This window comes from Erithacus rubecula, assembly GCF_903797595.1.
Source record: "Erithacus rubecula genome assembly, chromosome: 12".
NCBI lineage: Eukaryota > Metazoa > Chordata > Aves > Passeriformes > Muscicapidae > Erithacus > Erithacus rubecula.
The window spans coordinates 7,184,393-7,210,693 of record NC_136664.1 but is presented as its reverse complement, the minus strand read 5'-3'; the positions used below and the strand labels follow the sequence as shown (position 1 = coordinate 7,210,693).

At 46.0% G+C, this 26,301-nt stretch overlaps 1 protein-coding gene across 1 annotated transcript in view; it reads left to right on the top strand.

Annotated features, from left to right (window-relative positions):
* Positions 1-461: 461 nt before the first annotated feature.
* The window catches only part of ATP6V0D1 (ATPase H+ transporting V0 subunit d1), a 34,167-nt gene continuing 8,327 nt past the window's right edge, over positions 462-26,301 (top strand). Inside the window, exons 1-3 of the mRNA XM_079315775.1 lie at positions 462-641; positions 10,590-10,761; positions 24,362-24,540. Of these exons, the coding sequence (XP_079171901.1) occupies positions 512-641; positions 10,590-10,761; positions 24,362-24,540 (481 nt within the window). The 5' untranslated portion in view covers positions 462-511. The remainder of the gene's footprint in view (positions 642-10,589; positions 10,762-24,361; positions 24,541-26,301) is intronic.

Below are 26,301 nucleotides of genomic sequence, written 5' to 3'. Positions count from 1 at the left end.
AGTTATTACATCATTAAAGCTTGTTCCAGGATATTCTTCAGTGAGGGTTGCTGGCTGCTGCCTGTTCCACTGATTAGGTCTTCCTTCTTCCTGATGAGGTCTTATGTCAAAAAACATCCTTACTTAAGATAACCTTGATACATCCCACACTTTGCAGCACCTCTACATCAAACAAAATTATTTTTTTACAGACTAGCTCTTGGCAAAGCCCTTTAACTAGCTTGGTATTTCTTGGCTAGTAGAAGTGGTGTCTCGGCAGTAAGCAACACCGCGAACTTTACTTGTATATTCCACTTTTGCCTGCGTGGCTCACGGTGGCTTAGGTGCAGCGCAGGGAAGCCTCGCAATGCAGCCGGAGCAGGGGCTCGGCGGGCAGGGCGTCATGGCGGCCGCCATCGCCTCAGGCCGTTCCCGCCCCGCAATGGCTGCCGGGAAGGGGCAGCGGCCACGTGACCCGCCGCCAGTCACGTGAGGCGGCGGGCGGTAGCGCTGCCGTCTCGTCGCTGCCGCCATGTCGTGTTTCCCGGAGCTCTATTTTAACGTGGATAACGGGTACCTGGAAGGGCTGGTGCGCGGCTTTAAAGCGGGGGTACTCCGGCAAGGCGACTACGTGAACCTGGTGCAGTGCGAGAGCCTGGAGGGTGAGTGGCGGTGGAGGCCTGAGGCAAGCAGGAGCAGCCCCCCCCCCTCCCCGCCATCCTGAGGGGAATGTCCGGGCTGTGGGCTGAGGGGACATGGCGGGGGGCAGTGGGGAGGCGAGGGACTGCCTGGCAGTGGGGAAAAGAGCCGGCAGCGGCGTTTCTGAGGCGCTGTTCCCTCCTCACCCCATGGCTGAGGACCGGTCGCTGTCCCGTGCTGTCCCCCACCCCGCCTCAGCTGACTCAGTTTCCCGGGCAGCCCGGCCGGGTGATTGCAGCGGCTGACACAGCGCTGTGCGGGAGCTGGGGCTCCCACTGCTGTCCTAAGGTGGCCCTGTGACTGTGCCCTGTGGGGTTTGGGAGCCTGGTGAGTAGTTTTTGTGCCTTCACTCCCTAAAGGGCAAGGAAGCTTTTTAAAGGCTTAGAATAAGGTTATTGGTATAATCAAAGATCCCTGATATCCATGATTAGTTTTAAGAAGATCGGGTCACCTAGGAAGGTACCTGCTGTTATTGAAGGATCACTAGTAGAAAAAAATCTGGTGCACATCTGAGTAAATTCTCTAGTGAATTACCTGTTGCCTGTGATTTTGAGATCTCTTTAGAGGCTTTCTGATTTCCAGCCATCATCTTTTTTTTCTAGATCAGTGTGTACAAACTTGCAGAGCTGTGAGGATCTTTTTTTTTTTTTTTTTTTTTTTTACAATGAGGGTGATGAAAGGCTGGCACAGGTCATCCAGAGAGGTGGTGGATGCCCCATTCTTGAAAACATTCAAGGCCAGGTTGAATGGAGCTCTAAACAGCCTGGTCCAGTTGAAGATATCACTGCTCATCGCTGCAGGCAGTTGGACATAAACTTTGAAGGTCCTTCCAACCCAAACTATTCTGCAGTTCTGTGGTCAGCTTAAATTTTTCCTCTGATCAGTGATCTGCTTAGCAGTTTTCACTCTTTGGTGTATAGAACCTGGGTCACAAATCACAAAGATTAACACCAGGCCTGTCTTGAAATAAACTAGAAACACATGTATCCAGAATGTTGACTGTTTTGGTCGGCAGAACTATAATTTTTGAATCCTAATTTCTTCTAAAAAATTAGTTAAGCATCAGTTTTATCTAGACAGTCATTGCTGGGTGGTTAATTGGCATTGACAGTTTAGATGAATCCCTGGCCAGGTGAACCCTGGATGCTGCTCACTCCAGGTAACACTAGAATGGGAATTGAGTGCTGTGTTATGCCCCAGTCTCTACCTTTAAAATTCCTAGTATATTTTTAGGACAGAAACTAATTTTCTCTTTTTTTTGCAGCTCTTTTCTTGCAGCAGTCACTGTCATTCCTCCTGTGGAGCCCAGGGCCTGAAAGAGAGCAGTAGGAGTCACTTCTGCTCTCTTGGTAGTCACAAGTCTCAGCATGCCCTGAGCTGTGACTTTTTCACCTTTCCTGCAGATAACTTCCTCTTTGGAGTCCTTCTGTACTTGGAGCTTCTCTTTTCTCTCAGTTTCTGAACCAAGCTGCTTAAACCTAGTTCTCCCTTGGAGTGGTGTTGGCTGCATTTGGAATGAGTCACATTGGAGTTCCCATATGTTTTTCATGGTATTGTTGCTGTTCTGTCCCCAGCAGCTCTCTGGTGGTGGCTGCTGCTGTGCTCTTGGTCACACTTCATTCAGAACCTGAAGGCTCTTCCAAATTCACTGCCAGTCTTGTTCCTTCTTCACTTGGCTCACCATTCCCCTGCTTAGCAAGCTTTTGGAGAGGAATTTTTCTTCAAAGGAGCATTGTTCTTTATTACTTACATGGGTCTTTGATCAAACAATTTCTTTTCTCTTTCCTTTTAGTGCTGATTTTCCCATTTCAATACTTATTTTCTGTGCTCCACAGACTTTTAATGTGTTTCTTTCTCTCCAGATGCTCATCTGCACTAAATTCAGGCAGTGGCTAATATATTAGCAGCCAGAATAAGTACTGGGACATAAATTACTGATAGATTCTTCCCTACTCTCTGTTTTGTCTTTGCTGCTGCCTCTCATGTGTTTGGCTCTGCAGTTAGTCTCAGTCCTGGAGCAAGTGATTGCCTTGGATATAGAGAAAGCCTGAAGGACCAAGGCTGTTCTAGGTCTGGCCCTGGGAATTGGGTATCTGGCTGCTTGTAGGACACCAGGTCTGAAATGATGCTCCAGCTGCTGTGCCCAGATCAGTGAGGAAGCAAAAAAGGATTGACTTGTGTGCCTCAGGACTTGGGCTGGCAGTTCAGTGCTGCTGGAAGGGAGGAAGTCATGCTTTTCTGTGTGATTCCGTGTTGTCTCTGCTTGTCTGATCACAAGGTAATCTGATCCAAGCTCTCCCTTGTTGAGTCAGAAACAGAGAGCCAAATGGGCTGTCTGTGGTCAGGCAGGCCCCTGAGCTGGCCTTAAGAAGTGCAGAAAGACATGTCCAGGATTGAGGGGGTGTGTGTGAGAACTGTTTTGCTTTAATCTTTCTCTTGAACTCTTCAGCAATAACGCATTTAATCCCTTCTTTCAGCTCCAAAAGTCCTGGTGCTCTGGTTGTTTCTCAGCTGAGGCCCTGTGCAGCACTCATGAGCTGGGAGCGTTTGGAACCTGCCTGGTGGTCGCTGTTGTATTCAGTTCCTGCTTCTGACACAAGGTGTCAGTGAAGGACCTGGAGCTGCTTTCCTCTGCTCCAGTGCTGTGAACATGGATCTGTGCTTGAGTGGAATCTGTTTGGGGCAACCAAACTTAGGAGTCATCCAGATTTCTGCTGGTAAAAGATTGGTGAGCTGTCTGCAACTCCTCAAGCTCTGCTGGCTGTCAGAGGTCTGATACTTTGTGAGGAGAATGAAAAGCTGTTGATGCAGTTGAGTAGTGGTGATGCTTTTAAGCAGCAGAGTTCAGTCTGGGACTGGAATGTAGGTTATCAACTGGCTTTATTGTTGGTCTGTGAAGTTCCCTTCTGCAAAAAGCATGTGGAGCCCAAGAAGTGCACAAAAACATCTTGGATCAGGAATGTCTTTACCCTTAGGTCAGTGTTCATGGCCTTCCTGTTGCTTCCTGTTGCTACTACTGTTTCTTGCTTCCACAGCAACAGTGTAGAAAGCTGCTTTCTTTCTTTCTGCCAGCGTTGTATAGGTGCTTGGTGGGTGAAATCCAGCAGCATGATGTGTCACCTTCCAGCTGAGTGATGAGGGAGGGAGTTGGCTCAGGCTTGTGGGCCTCTTTTGGGAGAGGCCTTCCAGAGAGAATGCATCTCAGCACCACCACTCTGTGGGTGCTTTTGCCTCCATCTATGCAGATGACACAGCTGGGAACTGGGATCCCATGGAAACAGTGGTGTGCACTTGGAGAATGGGATCTGTCCATGGAGTTTTTCTTATATACACCAGACTGCCTGCAGTGTGTGCTTTTGTTTTCATTGTCCCAAGGACCTTTTTTCTCCCCTTCAGGCTGCCATTGCTTGGAGGTGTTCAGCACATCTCCTTTCACTGAGAGAAGAGCAGGGGAGGCTGTGCTCCCCATCTCTTTTCCATTTTATCACTGTGGTCCTGGAATTTAGGCCCCAAAAAGAGTGAAGCTGTGCTTCTCTTTCAGTGTAACCACATGGGCAGTGTGTCCTCTCTTGTATAGTGATGCTGCAGAGCTCCAGACTGACTTCACAAATGCTTTTGGTGGAACTCTTAGTATTCTCCTGTGTGAAGGGGGAACAGCATAGATCCTTTCCTGTGCAGCTCCTTTACTGTACTGCCAAGCAAGGACAGGTCACTTGATGGTCCTGAGGTGTGGCCATGCTTAGATCCATCCTGTGCTCTGAGAATGTTCAGTCTGAACTCGGGGGTGTAGAAGCCAGGCCTTAATGTGGAGGGGACTTGTCATCATCATTCACACAATGATGATTTGTCACTCTCCTGATGTCTTGGAGCCCTGTGTGAAAACTCACCCCTGTGTGCTGGGACTGCAGCAGGACTGGCCCCTGACCCTAAGAGCTTTCTCCTGCCAGAGAGTTTACAGGCAAGGTGAGATCTGTGGATAGTACAGCCCATTCCTGTCTTCTAAATGCTGACTTCTTGTGCAGCAACAAAACTGTCCAAAATGCTGTCCTGCAAATATCAGTGCTTTGTCCTGCATCCTGTATGGGTGTAACCATTGGCTATGGCTGTTTCATCAACTGTCTTGTTAAAACAAGCTCCAGGAAAACATAATTTATTGGAAGAATGATGGCACTTCCATAGCCTGCTAGATCATGGTGGCAAACAAACACTGTGGTCACAGGTTTCCTGCAGGGTTCAGCAGAGGCTCTTTGCTGTTTGTTCTGGCCTCCTCTACCAGGCAGAGACCTGCTTCATAGCTTCTTCTAGCTAAACTTCAAGCAGCAGCTGAGGTCAGCTTCTCAGTACTGGTGCAGCTTCAGCCCTTGTTTGGGTCCTGCCCCTTGTTAGATGATGATGGTGTCTGGGTTTCCTGGCAGATATTGCTGCTCGGCAGCCTGTCAGTGCTTTCATCTTGTTTTTCCTCAGCTGTCGGCTCATGCAGCATGAGACTGTTTTCTGCCCTGTTTGTTTTAGTTTCTGAGTGATTTGTTGCCTCTCCCTTAACCCCTGCACTAGGTGCTGGGCTGATGTTCTGCACTGGACTTCTGAGGTTACGGAGTAACTTAGAGCAGTCTGCTTTTGGAGGGGGTAAAATGCTTATTCAGGATGCAGGCAGATGAGGAGGTTACCTTTTGGACAGATTAGGAAAGGCTGCCTAATTGAGGGGCTGCTCATGGAACAGACCTGCCTGTGCTGGGTTTGAAGCTCTGAGTGGAGTGAGTTCAGGAAGAAGGGATGTGATAGAAACACAGGCTGCTCTTTGGTACTGAGGGCATCTCAAACTGGTGAAAAGTCAGAGGTGAGGTACTGCTGGAGGAAAGAGCCAAAGATGATGCTTCTTTGTGTCTAACTGTGGCTCGGTTGAATTTGCTGCCTGACAACAGAGAAGAGGTAGCACGTCACTGCTGGTGGTGTGCAACCACAGGAAAGGTCTTAAATTCTGCAGGGAACAAAGAGTCTCTGAGTTCTTCTTGAGTGAGATTTCAAAGAATCAGTTTCAGGAGTATCTGAGGTGGCTATAAACAGACCAAACAAATAGCAACAAGGCAAATGGTAATGACTGCAGTCTCCTGAAGGGAGACGTGGGCGATGTAGCTCATCTGCAGACTGCTGTGTAATCCCTCAGCTGCTTTGCTGCCTCCAGCCTGGAAGATGGCAAATGATATTTTAATATTTTATATAGGCAGTGGTGGCCCCAGGTGCTTTGGAGGAAGATGTCAGGGTTACAGCAGGTAATTTTTGTGAAAACATCAATTCAGCTCAGAAGTTGCAGAAGCTGATTCTGTGCCTGTGTGTGAGAAGACAGATCAGTCCTTGCTTGGAAGTGCTAGAGCCCTTAACTTGATTCAGAGCTCTGCAATGCAGTTACAGCAGGAAAGAAGGAAGGGTTGGAAGTCTGAGCTGATGGGGTCACAGATCACTCTGTCTGAGCAGGGCTTACAGGAAAGGCTTTGACTGGCAGATGTCTGACAGACTAAGGACTTGGTTCCTTGTTATGTTAAAGCAAGCTTGCAGGAGAGGATAGTTGCATTAATATGGGTATAAAGTCTCTTGTGAAAATGTCATCTGAAATGGAAAGGTGTTGGCACAGCAGTGTGTTGAATTAAGCTCTGGTTGTGTTTGTGGCTCATGTACAGGCAGCTGCATGAAAGCCAGAGGGCCTGATCTGAGAGTTGATAGGAGGTGGCTGTAAGTACTTGTCATGGTAATCCCAATCACCACCCTACCCAGCTGAAAAAGGCTGTCGTTCTGACAAATGGTTGGCACGAGACAACTCTCTGGGAGCAGTGACCTGGCCATAATTTCCTAGGTTTTGCGGGGGAGGAGAGAGAACAAAAGTATCGTGGTCATTCAAGTGCTCCCTTGCCAAATGCTGGCTCAGTCTCTTACATAAAGTGTGTGAACTGCTTGGAAAAATGCCAAAACAGGCAAATGTATCTGTTAAAAATCAATCACAGAGTTGAGGCCCCGAGCTGTTGTTTGTGAGTATCTGGAGGAGCTCATCAGGCAGGGCTGGGCTCTAGGTGCAGGTCTCCCTCTTTTTTTAGCAGCAGCTAGGGAAGAGGCACGGGAAAAGCCTTGCAGCTGGTGTCTTATCAACATGCAGCCTGTGGGATCTCTGGCAGCTGCCCCTGCCATGGTGCTGCTCTTCCTGCTAGAGGCCAACTCCAGCTCAGTCTAAGCTTGTGTTAGGAACCTGAGCTTTTGGAGAGCTTGGGGCTTGCTCAGCAGTGTGTCCATTTATTAGTCACCGTGCTACTGGGACAGCTCTTCTGGCAGCAGATTTATGAAACCATGGGATTAGTTTGCTCTCATCTGAGGAGCTTGACATGTGAATAGTCCTATTAAAAGCTCCCAAACCCTCCAGGCTGAAGCTTGGTGACTAGCCCAGCAGCTGGAGGAGGACAGCTAGTGTAAAGGACTGATACACCGTGGGATGCACTGAGTCAGGGTTCATAAATCCGGTCCAATTTTTTGGAAAATATGTTCCATTTTGTCTGCTTGGATGCTAAGAGATTCAGAAAAGTTTAGTTCTGCAGTTTGTGGCTGGCCTTCCTTGTAAAAAATGAATTCCAAGTGTTATATAAACATGGCCCTTATTCCAGTTGCAACATAATGTGCTGGCTCTTGTGCTGTGGAGTTGGGGGCACAACCCTTTCGTGGGGCAGGGCAAAATGTTCTGGCCAAGCAGCTCATGGGAGCTTGCTCAGAGCTGTTGGAGAGCCTGCAAGGCACAATGTGCAGCCTGTGTGCCTCTGGTCTAGATGCAGTGCAGCTCTGACTTCCTGGAAATACAAAACTTCTTTTTGTGTCACTGAGTCTGTAGCATCAAGTGACATGATAGCCAAACAGCTGCTTACAACCTGAAAAGCAGAGTTTCAGGTTGAGATGACACCAAAACAAACCAATGGTATTGGACTGGAGGAAACAAGCTTTGGCAGCTTCCCTACTGCAGGCAGATCTGGGAGGATATGCAATAGCTGCTTCCTCTCCAAGGTCCTGTATCTGCAAAACAACATCACATGCCTTTTTGGGCAGACTTAGCTTCCATTAGAGCTCTGCACAGCTACTGGAAACTGCAAGTAGGAGGTATATGAATGCAACCACTGCAGTTCTTTGTGCCTTCCTTTGCAATCTGAGCTTATGGGCATAATACTCTTACCAGGGTCTTTTCTCTCATATTCATTGAATATATTAATAGATCAGTTTTGTTCCATGTTTTCTCCAGTTTCTGCTAAAAGCAAACTAGTAAAGTCCTGATCTGTCAGGAGCTTGATTTCTACTCAGATTCCAAAATTCATTATTTAAGAGCTTTAAAAAGTGGGACAAAAACTCATTAAGAGATAGTTGAGGTAGATTTCCCATCTATCTTTGCTTTCAAAAATCAATCAATTGCAGAACAGATGGGTCAGAATTCTTTGTACACACAGTGCTGCCTGTGAGCTGGGCTTTTTGAAGACTTTAGGAAGTAATTATTATCAATCATAATCCTGTGCAGGCTGTGTGGAGGTGAAGGACATTCCAAGTTGTGGCATGATCTGATGTTTGATTCTGTGGCAAGGTTTGTGTTGCAGACTTGACTGAGTTACCCAAGCAATGTCTTCTCCCTTGCAAGTGTGAGCATATTGAACATGGTTTGGTAGAATAAACCACAGCTGTTCAGCTGCATATTACCCTGGGGAACAGAGATCTAGGTTAGATCTCTGCTTTGCTTCAGCCTTTATTTGTATAGTTGGATGGGGAGCTCTCTTTGCTGCATCCAGGATTCACAGAATTATTGGATGCTTTGCATTGGAAGGGACCTTAAAGACCATATTGTTCCAAACCTCTTTCCATGGGCAGGGACACCTTCCACTAGACCAGCTTGGACAGAGTTTGGAGCAATCTGGCCTTGAAAAATTCCAGGGAGGGGGCATCCACAACTTCTCTGGGCAACCTGTGCCAGTGCCTCACCACCATCCCACAGAAGAATGTCTTCCTAATATCCAGTCTAAACTTAGTCTCTGTCAGTTTGAAGCTATTACCCCCTGTCCTGTCATTCCATGCCCTCGTTAAAAGTGCCTCTCCAGCTCTCCTGTAGCCCCTTCAGGCACTGAAAGGCTGCAGTAAAGTCTCCCTAAAAGCCTTTTCTTCTCTGGTCTGAACAATTCTAATCCTCTCAGCCTTTCCTCATAGGAGAGATTCTCTGTCCCTCTAACTATCTTTGTCCCCTCTTCTGGATGTTTTCCCAACAGTTTGATGTCCTTCCTGTGCTGAGGACCCCGGAGGTGGATGCAGTGCTGCAGGTGGGGTCTCACCAGAGCTGGCTAGAGGAGCAGAATCCCCTCCTTTCTACAAGTGCCCCTAAAACTCTTATGTAAACCACTGAGAAACATGACAAATGGAGTGGTATTTAAGTCTCTGGCTTTTACTTTCTTTCCCTATAAACTCCGTTTTTTGCAACACTGAACAGTGGGAACATCTTTGTAACTGCAGAGTGCTGGGTCAAAACCATTTTTGCTAGTCCTCTTTGGAAATACCCAGAAGAGTCAGTTGGCTTGGAAGCCATTTGACCCCTGGTCCATTTGGCTCAGAGCTGTATCATGCTGCACAAACTCAGGTTGGAGCCTGAGGAGAAGCTCTCCAGCTTGTGCCCATGGCTGGATGTATTGTCAAAAGATCAGACTCCTCAAACCAGGCTGAGTGCTTGCTCTGACCTCGGTGCTGTGGATGTTTGTGCCATAATGCTGAGGACTCATGTGGCTCAGTGGAAGGCAAAGGCAGCCTCAGTAATGCCGCTTCAGAAAAACCAGGGAGAAATATCCTTTTTTGTTTTCTCTGGATGGTGTGTTCACATCTGTTTTGACTCAACTCTTCCAGCTCCTCTCCTTACCCCATAAAGGTCTTGAATCCCTGAGAGGATGCTTGCCTAACTGGCCCTCTGAGGTGAAGCTGAAGGGAGATGAACATTGTGTACCAATGTAGCTAGTAGAGCTTTGAGGAGTTGGATTGTATGACGTTCCTTAGTTCTGGATTTAGTTTTTCCACAGAGACACTTAAATGTTTTTGGCTCAAACAGGGCTTTTATCTTGACAGAACTCAGCATGTTGTGGTTGCTTGTTGGCCAGAACTGCAGCTTGGTTGGGCACCTGACCTGCAAGCAGGGGTAACAGAGGAAACAAAGGTTTCCTCTGCTTGAAATTTGAGAAGGAGAAGACTTTTGAGCATGTTCTTCTATCCTGGGCAGGGATTGCCTACCCTGTGAGATGGAATTAAATGCTCTTCATCTTCACTAGAGCCCCTCTCTACCTAATAATGCCTGAATTCTACTTACCAGCACAATTAGCTGGGCTGCTTTGATAATGTAAGACCAAGTTGGTTTATAATTTCTAAGTTGCTGTTTGCTGTTTTTGAAAGCTTTTCAAATCCCTGCACATCACTAGTATTTGGGGAGACTTGCTGTGCATGCAGTTAAGTTCTTCATTGTGATTTTTTTCAGAGAAGCCTGCAACCAGAGTCCTTTTGGCTTCTCCCCCCAGATTTCTAGCAAGTACTTCCTAGAAAATCAGTAAGTTCCCACCTTGATCTAGCAGAGTGAGCAGCTGACACCAGTGTGTGTGCTAGTACACAGATGGTGTCACAGATTTGTCTTTAAGATGAGGCAAGGCTGATATGATGAAACACTGATCTTTTCCTTCATTTGGGTTGTCCATGATAAAACTGAGTACAAATATGTGTATGATCTAACATAGGGGTTTTTCTAGGTGATCTTTCAGAGAAGACAGTGCCTAGAGAAATGCTGAGCAACAGCTTTCTTGGCTATGCTGAAAAAAAAAACAAAACCCAAACCCAGCCCTAAACCCTCTAGAGTGGAATTATTCTTACTTTTTCAGACTTGAAACTGCACCTCCAGAGCACAGACTATGGGAACTTCCTGGCCAATGAAGCCTCCCCGCTGACCGTGTCCGTCATTGATGACAAGCTGAAGGAGAAGATGGTGGTGGAGTTCCGGCACATGAGGAACCACGCCTATGAGCCCCTGGCAAGTTTTCTGGACTTTATCACGTGAGTACCAGCTGCTCATGAACAGCATTTGAAGTGCTGGTGTTCTTCCATGCTTCAGAGCTCTCAGACCAGCTTTCTACTCTCAGCCCTGTGCCTGCTGTGTTTTATGCAGCTTCTTGAATGAAACAGGTGTGGCTGTATCCGGAGGTCACGGAGCAGCAGCATCTTATCACTGTGTTGTTAAAGGCTTCTGTTCCCAGGGTGCATGTGCTCCATTGGTACAGCTGATTGGCTGCCTTCCATTGCAGTATTGATTCAGTCTCTTGGAGGTACTATTTCTCTTTGTCCCTTGTATTAAATGTTCTTGGTTTTTCAAAACTGTGGTCTTGCTGCAAAACATAGAAATGCCATGCATGTGCATTACAGCAGTTGCCTGCTAATTCTGAGCTTTCATCAGGGCTGATGTGATTCGTCCCACCCTAGGGGCTGTAGGCTTCCCTCTGGCCCTATCACACAGTGGTTCAGGGAGTTGAGCTGGCCAGAAATTGAACAACTTTTCCCTTTTGGGGTTAACCTTTGACTGGTTTGTTTTTCTTGAACAGCTCACTGGGATCCAGCAAATGCCAGCATTAGGGGAAGGCAGGGACTGGAATGCACAGCAGGGAAATGGGGCTGCAGCAGCCTCAGCACATCTGTGTCAGTTGGTGGAAACACATGGGGCTTCCTCAACAGGTTCAGCTGATGTGAAAAGCTTTAAATAGCCCATCAGTCTTGAGGTATCTTCTCCCAGAGGTTTTGTACAACCCTCTACTTTCCAGTCTGCTCTTTTGTTCAGTAACAAAATGAAAATGTTATTGACAGAGGGGTACTAGTTGTCCTAACTTGCATTTGCAACATGGAAGTAAAATTTACTTTTTTCCTTTCCTCATTTGTATTCCTGCAAGCTCTAGTTTGGCTTGCAAACTGCACAGCCAATGGTCTCCTCTAATCACCAAGGAGATGCCTCATGGACAAAAGCAAGTTTCTGGTTTGGTAGAATGTGACTTTAACTTGTGTTTCTGAGAAGGAGATCATACTCTGATCTCAAATGGGATAATTAATGCATCACCTCTGGTACAGTGAGCCTGGGCTCATCACAAGCCCTCTGGCAAGTGATATTGAATCTTGCATTTGCATCTGTGGCATCTCCTGCATTTGCAAATATTGAGTAAACACCTGTCTCTCTGCCATGTGCCTTTGTGTTCACTCCTTTCTGTGTCTGGGTACTATTGCTAGCTCGCTTTCTAACCCAGTGGCTTGTATCTATTATTTTCTGTGTCAGTATGTTAAAACTGTCTCCTGCCTTTCCTATTTTCTCAGAAATGAGTTTTACTTATAAGCTTGTCAATAAAATTTCTGGAAATTTCATGTTTGGGCCCAAATATGGAGCAAAACATTACTAAGCTCCCATTTTGCAGCAGTGTTGGCAATGGATGAAGCAATTTCTAGTTCATCATCTTAGTTGTATGGAGCAATATCTTTTATTCTCTCAAACTTAAGTTAACTCTTCAAACACCTCTTTACCCATCTTGAATTTTCAGTCAAGACATCAGTGCTGTTTGAGCTTGGTAGTATCAGGTGGTTGGTCTTCCACTGTTGCTTTTCCTTTGCTATCTTACAGGTTTATGAACATGTCTCTGTGGAATTATCATAGTAATTACTAATGCTTCTGTTGTATCTGTTTAAAGGCCATGGTTTGGGCAGCTCAGCAGTATCTTGCAGGTTTTAAAACTTTGCTGTTGCTTAACAGTCTCACTTTAAAAACTGGTGTGTGGAAAACATAAACTGAATGGTCTTAGACCCACCTGCATTGGTAACATACCACCTGACTTGGTAGAAAGGCTGTAGATGGCCATGGAAATCCAACTCCCTCTTACTTCAGTCCTGTTGATCTTTATCCAGTGTCTACATCCAGCTTGAGTTTTGCAGAAGACTTTAAACATCTTGAGTAATCAGAAAGGCTGATTGGGACTGTTGGAATCACTATTTAAAACTGGTGTTCTGTCCTCAACTTGATTTAACTCTGATCTTGTTCTGCTTCTGTGATTCTGATTTTGATTAGTTCTCTACAGCAAAACATGATTCTGTGCAGATAACTCTATCTTTTGCTACTGCATAATGTCTTTTTGAATTTATTGGTTCTGTTCAGCACAGAATGTTCCTTCTTCAAGTTGTTTTTACTCTTCTCTCTTCCTTTTTACCCATAAGATTTGCTTTAATGCCACTGTCTGCAGTGTTGCCTAGAGGAAGGCAAAAGGTGAAGCAGGAAAAAGCTGTTTTCCCATATGGAATGTCTGCACTCTTGCAGAGCCTTTTATGCAAGGAGGTCAAGTGTTCAGTTGGATTTTGTTGTGGTTCTGCTGCACCACTGATGGAGGGGTCTCCTCTAGGTCTGCATTCATCACACACTGGGATATTGTTGAAGTAGAGAAGGTGTTACCAGTTCTGACTGGTTTGAGGTGGAAGTCACTATCAGGCTATTGGAATTTCTAATGACTTGTAATGACTACAGGCAGGTTAAAACAGAAGATACTGTGAATCTCAAAGAGTTTGGAGAGGGTGCTGCTTTTGCCTGGTGGGTCTTAGTATCTTCTCTTGATAAACCTAGTATTTTGGTGACAGGCCTAGCAGAAAAGAGAGTTGACTTGGGCTGCCTGTCAGGCTGTGTTCCCTGAAACTGTCTCTTTAGTTGTTGTAGGCCTTGGTTTGGGGCAGGGGACAAAAATTTCAGTGTACAACTTCCCATGTGTGTCCCAAGTAGGTGAAGTGGAGAACAGCTCTGTTTGGAGCTGGTAGCACATACTTGTGCCAGTGGTCTTCATCTAGCTCAGGCTTGTGTGGAGGCAGCACCCTAAAAATGTTCAGCAAAGGATGCTGGCAGTGCTGAGGATTTTGTGCTTGTGCACCCAGAGGTACTGTGTCATCCTGCCTGCCTGCCTGGGGGACACTGGGATGTGTCAAGACTTTGCCTCTTGATTTTTCATTCTGTGTGCACACACAGATAGGGGGTGATTTATCTTTGCCTTTTGAACATGACTGTTTCCCACTCCATTCTTTCAGAGTAGTTAATGAAACTTGAGCAGGAAATGATAAAGACTTCTGCTGGTAGACAGCTCAAGGCAATTGAGGCACCAGGTGGTCAAAAGAAGAAATTGTACTCAACTGGATGTGTCTGTGTGCTAATAGTATACAGGCTGAAGTGAAATAAAAAATAGTAGAAAGATGTGGAAAGTTTGAGCAGGGCTGGCTTCTGCAGGAGGAAAGCTTGAGTTCACCAAGATCTCTTTTGAGTTGTAAACAGAGATTTTTAACATAGAGTGGGATTGTAGAAGGTGTGTCTGGCTCAAACTGGAAGGAAATGTTTTGTAGCAGGTCCAGTTCAGATTTGAAACTCACTGCTGCTTGGATGTCTTTGTATGTCTTTTTGGCCTTCTTAGAACTCCTGGATAACCTCACATAAGATGGGCACATTGGAGCCTGTTAACACTTAGAGATAGTGGCCAGGCTGTGCATGGCTCATGTCAGGAGGAGAACCAAGCATTTAAAAACAGTCAAGCTTGCTGCTTCCTGAATGTCCTGCTGAACCTTTGAGGTGGTTTTGAGTGGAGCATCGGGTGACTGTTGTGCTTGTTTTTTGAGGATGCTGCGATCTGACCAGGGCACATTGCTGAGATCTGTAGGAATGTCTGACTGTGGGAGCAGCTGTAGTCCTTGTCTCCTCTGGCCCCAGCACCAACCTGCCAGGAGCCATTGTGTTTGTCCCGGGTGGAATGATAGCACATCATCTCAGCTGTCTCTGAAGCAGCCCCTGCGTGTTCCGTGCCCGCTCCGGGAGGGGAGGCCGCGCTGCGGTTTCTGGCCGGAAGGTGGCGCTCCAGCCCCGTGCGTCCTGTCCCCAGGTGCACAGCGAGCGTGGGTGGGGATGGTCACCTGGGGAGGTGGGCAGGAGTTAACCTCTATCCTGAGCATAGGAGAAAGGACACTGTTTGAAAGCACGGGGACAAAAATGACCCCCTAACGTGGCTAGGCAGCAACCTCAAAGTAAGGTCTTTGTTCCCCAAGTCACTTGCTGACAGTGATTTTTTTTTTTTTTTTTTGTCCTGTTGTGCTCCTCTTCTGGCACCACACTGATTCTTTCCTGGCTCTGGTTCTCTCCAGGAACTCTTCTGTGGCAAGTGTTGTGTTCTTAGTACCAAAATAAGGGAAATCAGCCAACTTCCTCAATTTGTTTTTTCAAGTAGTGACTGTAGCTGGCAGTCTCTGCCACTGCAAGCAGAAAGCTCAACTTGCTGAGCCTGCTGCAGTCTCCATAACACACCTGCTAGCTCTCCATCTTGCCACATAGCTCCTTGCTGGAAGTCTGCTGGTGCTTCCCCATGTCTTTCAGCCAGCCATAGTAGGTTCTGAGTGATAGGCATAAATTGTCTGTTAACATCTCTGCTCCAACACAAACAATGGACTGTTTGGCTGAGGGAATGCAGTGATGTTCTGTAGGGCAGCAACAAACAGGTATTAAGTGTTCTTGAAACAGCAAAAGCCACTTCCTGAATTCAACAAGCACATATTGACTTGTGGGATGGAAGTGGGTTTTAGGTTCTTCTTAGTGATGTGCTGCCTTGCCTTTCTGCACAGGCTTTGTTCTTTGTGTTAGCCTAACGCGGTGCCATGGCCTGTCTCTCCTTCCTTCCAGTATTCCTGTATGTGGTTTAGATAGGAACAACATTATGATAAAGAATCTTGACTCCAGGCTGATGTAGCCTGATGAGATTGTTAGCTTTAGTATTTTTTCAGTGGCAGGGAAAAGGGTTTAGTGGTTTTTTTGGGTTGGTTTGTTTGGTTTTTGTTGTGTGGTGGTTTTTTGTTTGGGGTTTGTTTTGGTTTTTTTTCACCCCCTGTTCTTTCCTGCTCTGGGAAGTCTGGCTTTGCAGCAGACCAGTGTCGGGGCCCTGGCAGCTGTTGGGCCCCTTGAACCCTCACAGCAAACTGATGGGCAGAGAAGGATTTGGTCTTGTCTTCTGTGGGGGAGCTGCTGGTAACTGTGGGCTGTGTGTGCTGTGGGATTGAGGGCTAGGAGTAAGCTGGGTCTAAATACATCTTCCAAATTTGTAATCAAACCTGTCATCAGAGGACAGACTAGGTCATCTTTTATCTTTATCTTACCAGCCTGCAAGGGCTGGGAACCAGGTTCTTTCTTTGCCCCGAGGATGCAGCTGGGAACTTGGCTTTCAGTGTGTTTTTGTGGTCACAAGATGTGTTTTTGATGAGGCTGCATGTACCTTTTCCCCTTGCGCGTGCCTTTTCTTAACTGACACTTCCCTCTGTTACCTTCTCCCTGACCCAGTCCTGCTCTGCCTCTCCCCTCCACTGGATAGATCTAGTTTCTGCTGCACAACTTTGAGTTCAGTTTTAATTTTGCAGCAGTAGTTTTTCTGGAGCCAAAGTGTTTCAATTGCTACTTAAGCTGAAGAGCACTAATCCTCTTCTCTGGAGTAGGAAGTTGTCTGTCTTCATTTTAAATGTACTAATGTGTGCATCCTGGAGTTCACAAAATATGACTGAATCCTTTTGAAATCCTTTCCTGCAGAAGGAAAAAACCCTCTAAATGCTTTACATTAGGTGTAGTTCATTTGGACAAGCCCAACAATCTGAAGGATTTTTCCTGATGCTGCTGCATTTAAAACTACACTATACTATTTCAGTCAGGTTCCTTGGTGGCACTGGGGTTAGGAAGCAAAAATTACTGTAGTGGCTGGGGATTCTGCAACAAAAGGTTTAAGAGCCTTTTCTGGCAGAGGTTGTTTTGGCAAAGCAGCACAGGTTTCTGACAAACAGCTTCCCTGTTTGCAGGGAGTGCAAAGTTGAATTGATAAGCCAAGTTCTTGGAGGGATTACACAATATTCAAAATAAGAGAGCAGGTAGCTAATGGTCTGGAAATGATCAGAGACTTGTGCCCTCTGGATGGTGGCATCAGAGCTGCATCTGCTCACCTGCATTCCCAAAGGATGCTGATCTCATACTGGTTTCCCAGAACCAGTGTCTGTGATGATGGACTGGGTTGCATGGTGGTGACTGTAGGAGTCATGGTGTGACTGCAGGTGCCCTCATTAGAAAGGGAATTTTTGAAAGGTGTGTTTCACTGTATATTGCATTAAAAGGATGTTTTTTCCTTGTGCCTGAAAAACATTTCATTTGGCCAGTAGATTTGAATGGGAACAACCTAACTGTTCTCCTATGGAGCAGCACTGTTCTTCACAGTGTGTTAACACGGTGCCTTGCAAACAGTGACCTGTGGCAATGATCAGGAAAGCTAACAAAATATTACCAGTGGCAGTAAAGATGCAGCAAAAAGCAAGTGATGTGATGAGCTCCAGATATCAGCCTGTGTGTCACTAAGATGAGTCTTTGGTGAAACTGCAGAGTCTGAGAAGGGGCTTTAGCATGCAGGCTCTGGGTGAGAATTTATGGCCCTTGGATGACATCCCTGTCTAAGCTCACGTGGTGTCATCCACAGGCAGTGTGTGGGCTTCTATATCTTCTTGGGCTTTGTTTAAAGCTGAATTTCTCTGGGGAGTCTGCAGTTTGCAGGAACAGTCCTTGTACTTCCCCCATGCTCCTTCTTGCAGTCTTTTCCTCGACAGGCTGACCAGAATGTCTGTTGGAGGCATAAAAGAGCAAGGGCAGGGAGTGTGTATTAGGAGGTTATTGATGCTGCTCAAATCAATTTTTTGTGTAACTGCAGCTTTTCCAGAAGAAAACTCATGTGCAGTGCCTTCAGCTGAGTGTGTACTCACTAAGCAATTCTGTTCACATGGAGCATGCTTCACTCCTTGACTGAAACCATTCCCAAGGTCTTTCATGCTCAACCTTAGCAGCTTTTGTTTTCTTTTTACCTTTCCATTGATTTGCCTCATCCATGCTCTAAACTGGCAAGTTCAGCCCAGAGAAGATCTGGAGGCCAAGGGCACTGCTTCTGAAGGCTTCCTGGGGGCATCATGGGTCCTACTTCTCCCTCCCAGGTCCATTCTATAAGCTAGTTTGAAGTCTAGCAAATACTTGTGTGGAGCTTTTCATAAGTACCACAATATTTAGAGGCTGAACTAAGTCTTGTGTCTACCTCATATGGCTTATTGCATGTCAAGTGGGATGATGAATTTTCTTGTCTTCTGCTGGCAGCAGGTCTGTATGCACAGAGCTGTTCTGCCCATTGGCTGGGTCCAGACCACACACTCACTGAGAAGTAGGTAAAGGCTTTTAGACCTCTAAACTCATTCAGGTTTCTTAGCTACTAGAAACAGTTTGGGGGATAATGTGAACAGTGCAGCCTTTCCTCTTATTTTATATCCATTAAATGTTTTGGTGTTTGTGCATTTCAGGTAAGATAAGAAAAACTTCATGCAAGTTTGGCTTCTGCAGCTGGTCTGTGTGAAAGCAGCATGATTACATGTTTACAGTCAATATTTAAAATTTAATTAGGGTTCAAATTTGCTCAACATGGCGCAGAGTACCAGGGTTCAGCTTTGCATATCAGCCTCGTGTTTCTCAAGCTTTGAGGCATCAAGTTTAGGTAACCAGAGATTCTTGCACCAGGCTGCAAGGTGTTCAAAACATTCTCTGGTGTTTCAAGGGACTTTTACAGGTCAGGGACACTGAGTCAAATTCATAAAGCCTTAAAATTAAAAGTACTTCTTGTAGCTTTTTACTTGCTGGTCTTTAATGCAACTAACACTGTATCACTAAATGTAAGTTAACAGATGATACCAGTGGAAAACTGAGGTCAGTATCCCAAGAGACCTAGACTAGAGGATGGTAAAAATCATGTGGAGATACAGCTAAATATAGATTAATGCTGAGAACATTCCTGGATACTTGGTTTTGAAAGGCTGCCACAGCCTCTGTAGTGCTGTGAAGTTGTAACTCTTTGCTCTCAAATGGTCTTGTTGATCTAAGTTTAGCAGAGCACCCACTTACTGGCTGAGTGCCCTTGGTTTGTGGTGGCAGCCATGAAATTCTCAGCTTTCTCTTTGGCAGGTTCACGAATGCAGAACTTAGGTATGGTTTGTGTTGGTGTGACTCTAGGAAGGACAGTGTGCAAAGACACAAAAGGACCAGCAAGGAGGCTGAGCAGGGACCATCACACATTGCATCTGCTCTTGCTGTTCCCTGGACTGAGCTTCAGCTGCAGATGAGAGGTAGAACTGCTGCTGGTCTGACATGTTCTAATACAAGCTGAAAAACTGATTAGAGGATTTGACTCTGTTCACATCCATTGTTTATTACTCAAACAAGTCTCAGTGAGGCACTGAGATCTTCCTGATGTGCAACATTCCTCTCCTTTCCAGATCAGGACATCTGTGCAGTTATTTACTAATGATCTTAAGCCGACCCCGCAGATACAAACATCTCAGCTGTTGGCACTATTCTTAGTGTCAGCCACCACTCTTTTGGGCTTTGAAGTCTGTGTGTTGCTTTCCCTTGTGGCTTCTTAACATTTGGAGCTTGAAAGAGGTGTGACAAGTGGCTCTGTGTACCAGCACAGTATCCAGTGGGATATAAATGTATTTATGTGTATTTATGCACAAACCCAAGGAAGCAGCATTACAACCAGTCTGAAACTTTTTCCCTAAGTTACTTCTTCCAGCACTCCCTGAGTATGTGAACTGAATGAGCTGCAAGAGGGGAGCACTAGATGCTAAAGTGACTATAGTCAAAACAACTTCATTATGTTTTAAAGCTGTCTCTAGAATTCATGCCGAGTTCAGAGCACTGTTCTTATCCCACTGGCAATTTCCCATTTTCATCCCAAAATAAATACATGCTTCTATAGTAATCTGAGTAACTGCCCAATGCAGTCACATAGGAACTTTGGCCTTGCTCACAGTAGTCTGAGTTAACGTCTAATGCTGGTTTTGGAAAGCATTAAAGCTGCCTGAGCGAGGCAGTATCTTAACCCATCCCTACAAAACCCTGCTATGCACCTCTGCATTGGCCCACTGCTGTCTGTTGGCTGTGACATGGAGGGCTGTCCTCATGATCCCTTGCAGAGCAGCTGCTCAGCTACAGTTTTGGCTCTCCTTTTGGAGGATCCCTGAGAATCTCAGGTCATGCAATATTCCATCATTAGTCATGTTTTGTTACTACTTGCAGTATTGTTAACGGATTTTTTAGTATCTTGGAACTGAAGGCAATAAAAGACCAACCTATCTGCTGTAGGACAATGACTCTTTATGATTAGATTAGATTAGTAAGTGGGGGAGGGAGAAGCTGTAACTGTTTTGGGGTCACTGCCTTGAGTCCAAGTTGTAAATGCCCCATGTGATGTGTTCTTGCATTTCATGTGCTTCCCTGCTAAAATAGCCTTTCCAAATATTCTGTGGGCCACTGCAGTCTTTCTTGCATATCTCATTTATCAGCATCTGTACTTAAGTCATGCCAGAAGAATTGGCAGTTTGGTACAATACATTGTCAAAGTACTTGTGCATGGCTTTTGCCCTTGTGCTCTATTTCTGCTTGATTCTGCTCCCTAGCTACCCATGGGTGACTATGTTAGGATTTTGCTTCTGGGGGCTGGCTCTCCTCTATTCTCTATGAAAGGTCTCTGCTGTGTCTGCCTGAGACCATACCTCCCAAAACCAGCAGTGAGAATGAACTCTGGCCTGCTGCTGCTGGAAGGAAGGTTCCCCCACCAGCCCCCCCTCTTTTGCCTTCTCTAGGCATATCCTAGCTTGACTTTGTTCTTGTTATCTGAGTGTCACCCAATGCACATTGTTCTGCAGTGGGAGTTGCTGGCTCCAGTTGTCTCGGACTTCAGGAAGCTGTAAATCATCATTTCTTCCCTATTGTGGATGATGCTGAGGATATTCCTATGTTTGCTGATTATTTTCTGTCCTTTAATTAAAAATTATACTCTCCTGTGAGATGTTACTGACCCTTCTCAGTATTGACTAAAATTGTATTTCTGTGAATGTGAATTTCTGGAATATACCACACCTCTGTTCAGTAGGTGACTGGAAGAGTTATGCCTCGTGTAACTCTGCATATCAAACTCTGGGTTTGTGCCCATGTCCCTGTATAAGCAGAAAGCAGCTCAAAGCAGGAGTGTAAAAAACATGTTTGTGTGCAAGAGAATTTTGCTATGAAGAGATCATCCAAGTGGGCTGAAGCAAGACTTCATGGTGTTGCAAGTGACAAGCCTCTTCTATTTTCTCATGTGTCCTAAAACCTGGTCCTCTTATTAGCTGTACTGGAAGGGTCTGAGCAGGCATTAACCATGAAAGCTGAAACATTTGAAGCTGGTCAGAACCTCTTAGGAGATGAGGAAGATGTCAACAAAAGTTGCTCTATTACACAGGCAGTTGGAGCTTCTTAGGAATGCTGCTGCCATTATATTTCTTTGGGCTTGGGAGAAAATGCCAGCATAGCCAGGACCTCTGCTATGGTCTTGGGACAGCTTTGCTGATGGAGGCAGGTGGGTCCTTGTTGAAACCTGACATAGCAGTGTTGCCCCTTCCACAGAGAAGAAGAGGCTTCTGCAGCTGCCCTGGCACTGGAAGACTTGCCTTGTAAACCATGAGTGGCTAAGCTGTAGCTGGTTTTATTGGGATGAAGTAGGGACTGAATGTGAATAGGGATGGTCTGGCCTTGCTTGAAGTAAATGGAACTATTGTGAAGGATTAGGTAGTGCTGCTGGTGTCTGCCTGGCCTTGACAGGTACAAGAAGACCTTTGTCCTGCTATATCTCCCTTGTTATTGTGAAGGTTTGAAATGCTGTCAGGAGGGAAATTTGAATGAGAATTCCCCTCCTGTCTCACGCATATTAACTCTTCCTGCAGGGATGAATCCTTTGACAGCAAGATTTAAGGAGGTGGAGTAATCTTTAAAACAGTTGGTGTCTCCTTGGCATTTGGGCTCTAGACCATGCATTTCCCAGACCTCCCTGAAGGATGAGGAAACAGTCAAGTTAAAAGGTATAAATTAAACAAGGAGGGCCATGCTTTGCTCTCTGGCACTGGAAGCCAGCTGGGTTGCCTTTTTTGAGACCATCTATCTGAAAACAGGAGCTTCCATGTGTGAAGAGAGTCAGATTTTGGCAGCTTTCCCAAAACTTGTCTGTGGCTTTTGTGCTGAACTGGACTGGGAAGGCATGAATGAGCTTGGTGAGACTGCAGTAAGCTGCTCTGAGGACCTGAGAGCAGTAGAGCTCCAGACATGTCTCCTCAATTCCTTTTTTGTACAGTTGATGTTGGCCAGGCTCCTTGCAAATATCTTGTGGAGAGTGGTATCTGTAATAAGCTGGGGATGGGAAGGAGCTGTGCTGGCATACATGACTGAATTTCCTTACCTAATCCTTCACTCTAGGCTGAGCTAAAGTAACAAATTTGGTCTCCTTGTGTATTGTTGCCTTGTTTTGTTGGGAAATGTGCTGCCTGTGGTCAGTAGCTTCTTCAAGCTACTGTGTTGCACTAAGGAAACTTGCATGTTGAGGGAGTTGGAAAATGATCTTCTGTATCCTTGCTCTGGCGCACCTCATGGAGAAGCATCTGTGTTAGGGTGCAGATGCTTTTATTTACCAGGAACTGGCTGCTTACTGCAAGGGACTTACCTCAGTTCTCATAAACAGGCCCTTCTTGCTGTCCTGGAGATTGCAGTCATCTCCATGGTGAGAGCTGCACAAACAGGAGGGAAGATAATGACCTTGCAGATTAAAGGGCAAAAGGAGGTTTCCTAGTACGTGAAGCTTGTGCTGATTGCCCTGGTTCTAGATTGAACCAGGAAAGGTAGGCTGCAAAAACAGAAGGGCCCTCTGCAAAAATCATAGGGCCAGGAGGTGCATTACTCAAGCTTGCAGTGTGGAGAGAAAAAAGCAGCACCTGTTTCAGGAACTAAGGTGTGGATTTGATTTGTCATGTACATGCCCTTTGAGCATATTTGAGAGGCAGTAAGCCCATCTAATAAAAACTAGCAAAATCTGCCCTTAACTGGCTCTGCTTACCTGCCTTTGATGTGGTTAAAGGGAAGCAGGTCTGCACTGTGCTCTGTCTTAGCTTGGAATTACAAAGACCAGCAGCATCCCAACGTGTGTCTGGCAAACATCACCAGAGCCTTGCCGTGCCTGTCTTTGCCTCAGTCCCAGGATGCTGACCTTAAGTTCCCTTTCTTCAGTACTCAAGTACCTGTGGGAAACCTGACTCTGAGCAGAGCTTCAGCTCCAGATGTGCACAGCTCCTTCTGCCATTCTAGTTCAGGCCTGATCTCATTTGTTTTGAAGTAACTCCTGTCAAGGAGCTTCTTCAGGTCTTTTCCATCATCTAACTTTTTAGAGTTAGAGTTCCAGCAGTGAGATCAAGGGAGTGTAAAATGCCACATACCCTGCTCTTCAGCATCTTTGCCTCCCCATGCTACTGAGGGATATGTTCAAAGGCAACTGCTACTGACTAAAAACCCCCCTCATCTCATTTGAAGTTTTTCAGGTTCTCAGCTTGTTTGGTGTGTGGCTTAGCTGGTGGAGAAGATGCCTAGAATATCACTGCTGTTCTTGCTGGGGACACTTGGTATTTATGTGATGCCTTGGTCCCTTGCTTTGACCTTCTGCTTGGAGAAGGCTCCCAGCCTTTCATGTGTTCCCAGTCTTCAGGCCAACTGTGTCTCTCTTCTCTGGCTGGACTGGAAGTACTGGGAGGTATTCTTTCTCCTGTGCTCAGTGGAGGCCTCACCTGGCATGCTGTGCCCAGTTCTGAGTTCCTCAGTGAAGGAGAAAAAGGAGCATACTGGAGAGAAAGGACACAAAGAGCTTGTGTTGGTGGAACTTATGCTGGGTGCTGGGATTCCAGATTGAATGTCTCTTTGCTGCAGTGCCAAAGACTGAATCTGCTAATCCTGAACAACATAAGTTGTTGGAGAACTTGGTTTGGGGTATCATAACTTGGGCTAATGCAAAGAAGTTTGTAGCTTTTGGTGCAGAGGTGTGAAAAACCTTGTGTGTAGTTTCCTGAGGGTGTGAGTGAGGGTTGTGCCAAAGCTGCCAGTCCTGTTGTTTTTGGAATGGAGTAAGGCGGCAGAAATGTGACCCTTCCTCCTTTCACTTGGCAAGATGGAACAGTGTTGCTGGCACTGAAACTGGAGCCAGGCTCCTCTTGGAGGTGTGTGGGGTTAGAATGAGAGACAGTAGACAAATGACCATGGGGAAAAGTTAGGAAAAACCTTTTCATTGTGAGTGTGATTGGATGCTGAAGCAGAGCCCCTGGGAGGTTGTGAGATACACATCCTTGCAAGTAATTAGAAATTCATATGAACATTCAAAAGTCTTTTTGCCTGAGCAGCTAGAGCTGGCCATGCTCAGAGCAGGGTATAGAGCCAAAGACCTCCAGAAGTCAGTTCCTAATGCTCTTCAGTGGTGGGTGGTACCCAGATGGTGTGGTTCAGCTGTGGCATTAATCACGGCCTGGGATTATGCCTGGCTGCCTTTTCCTAGGCTGGCATGGTAAAGAGATGCTAAGGAGGTGCCTTAGTACTTCTTGTGGGAAGCATGCATCTTTCTGGAGATGTTCACGAGGAGATGATGTGTGCCTGTTGCTGGGTTTCATATTTTATGTATTGTTTCTGTCTTCTCTTTCATTCCTCCAGGTACAGCTACATGATTGACAATGTCATTCTGCTGATCACTGGGACTCTGCACCAGCGTTCCATCTCTGAACTGGTGCCTAAGTGCCATCCTCTGGGAAGTTTTGAGCAGATGGAAGCTGTGAACATTGCTCAGACACCTGCAGAGCTCTACAATGCAATCTTGGTGGACACTCCCCTGGGTGAGTGAAGCTGTGTGTGGTAGAACAGATGTCCCTTTCTCCCCCAGTCTGTCTCCAGCTAAGCCTAAGTTGTGCTCCAAGAAGACAAAAGCAGTGGCTAATGCACAGCTGTGGCTGTGCTGCCTGTGTTGACTGGGCTGGAGTTCAGGTTTATGCCTGTCCTATGTCCTCTTTTCCTCTAGAGGACCAGCTAGCTCTCTGTACCCTTCAATCAGTGTCCAGGCCAGCATAGTGCTGGGGTGATGTGCTGGACAGTTTGGTTTTTGTGAGCTAGGCCTTGAGTCTCCTTAATGGAGGGCTACTGGGTCTTCTGCTGGAGCAATTCACTTTTAGTTGGACTGCTGGGTAATTTCTTGTATGCAGTTTTTATAGATAATTACAGAGATCTGCACGTGCCCAGTCTTGTTCTGAGACTACTAAAATTAGCATTAGTTAAATAAAATCCCTTTATGTAAACAAAGAAACAAACCCAAACAACCACAGCAAAACAAAGAAATCTCCAAAAGCCTTTTAAAACTCATTGTATAGCAGCATCCTGTATATTATCTCAGGGCTACAGGCTTGTTCAGGAGGTGCATAATGCTAAAACCAAGTGTCTTATGAACAGCTAGTCAGACAGATCTGTTCTTTAAAGATAAAAGGTGTAGGAAGTGGTTCTGGAGAAGATATGGAAGTCTCTGCAGTAGTAGGGGAGGTAGTCACAGGTGACTTGCTAGTTTAGCATCTGTGGGCAAAAACGTAATGAGATATGCCTGAGTCAGTGATTAGTCATTCTTCTGGGGTTGCTAGAAAGAACAAAACACTCTAAGTTATCATACTGTCTTTAATAGAAATGTTAGGTTAGGAGCTGAAAGTGCTTTTGCAAATGCTCTGTGTAATAATGGGGCAAATGAAGTAGTTTTCATGGAAAAATGACTTGTGCCCAGTAAAGAAGGGAGAATGTCCCTCAGGAGATCTTGGTTGCAAGACAGGGCAACAACGCAGCAGGGGAACTGAGGCTCTGCATGCAGCTGAGTTGAGCCCACTGTAGGGATGATGTGTGGGAAGAAAATCCTCCTCACAAGTAAGTGGGAACCTTCTCATTTTGGTGAGAAGATAGAACAGAGTATTTCAGAGATATTATCTCTCAGAGACCTGAAAGCTTCCAGCAGAATATGGAGTGAAAATGCCCCATGTCAATGTCCAGAGATGCTTCTGGACAGCATGGCTTGCAATTGAGGGTCTTTGCCTCTTGCATTCATGTACTTGACATCAACAACATGAGTTGGTTGTGCCTGCTTCAGCCCTGCCTGGGCTGGATTCTCCAGACCTTTGCCCTGGCGATGCCCTTGGGGCTGTGTACCAACCAGTGTGGCATTTCTTTAGCAGGGAAACATGGGGAGTAGCTGTGTTGCCTAAACAAGCAGGCATGCAGGCTTCAGTTGTTTAACTTGCACTCTTTCCAGTGACCACACGCAAAGAAACAGCAGCTCTATCTCCTAAAAGGACTTGAGTAGCTACGTGGCTTCGTGGGAATGCCTAACCCCAAATGGCTTTCATAGGTTAACAGGGCAAAATGAGACTTGCTGTAAGCCTAATTTGGGATATTGGAGGGCCAAGAACTGAAATAGCTGTGTACTCATTCCTCAGCTACTCTGAAGTAGCCACTGCTGAGCTCTCCAGGCTGGCCAGCGCATCCTGCAGTAAAAACCAGTCCTGGCACACTCCGTTTGCGCTTTTGCCAACCGTCGGGAGCAGCGTTCCCCGGACACGTGGCATTGT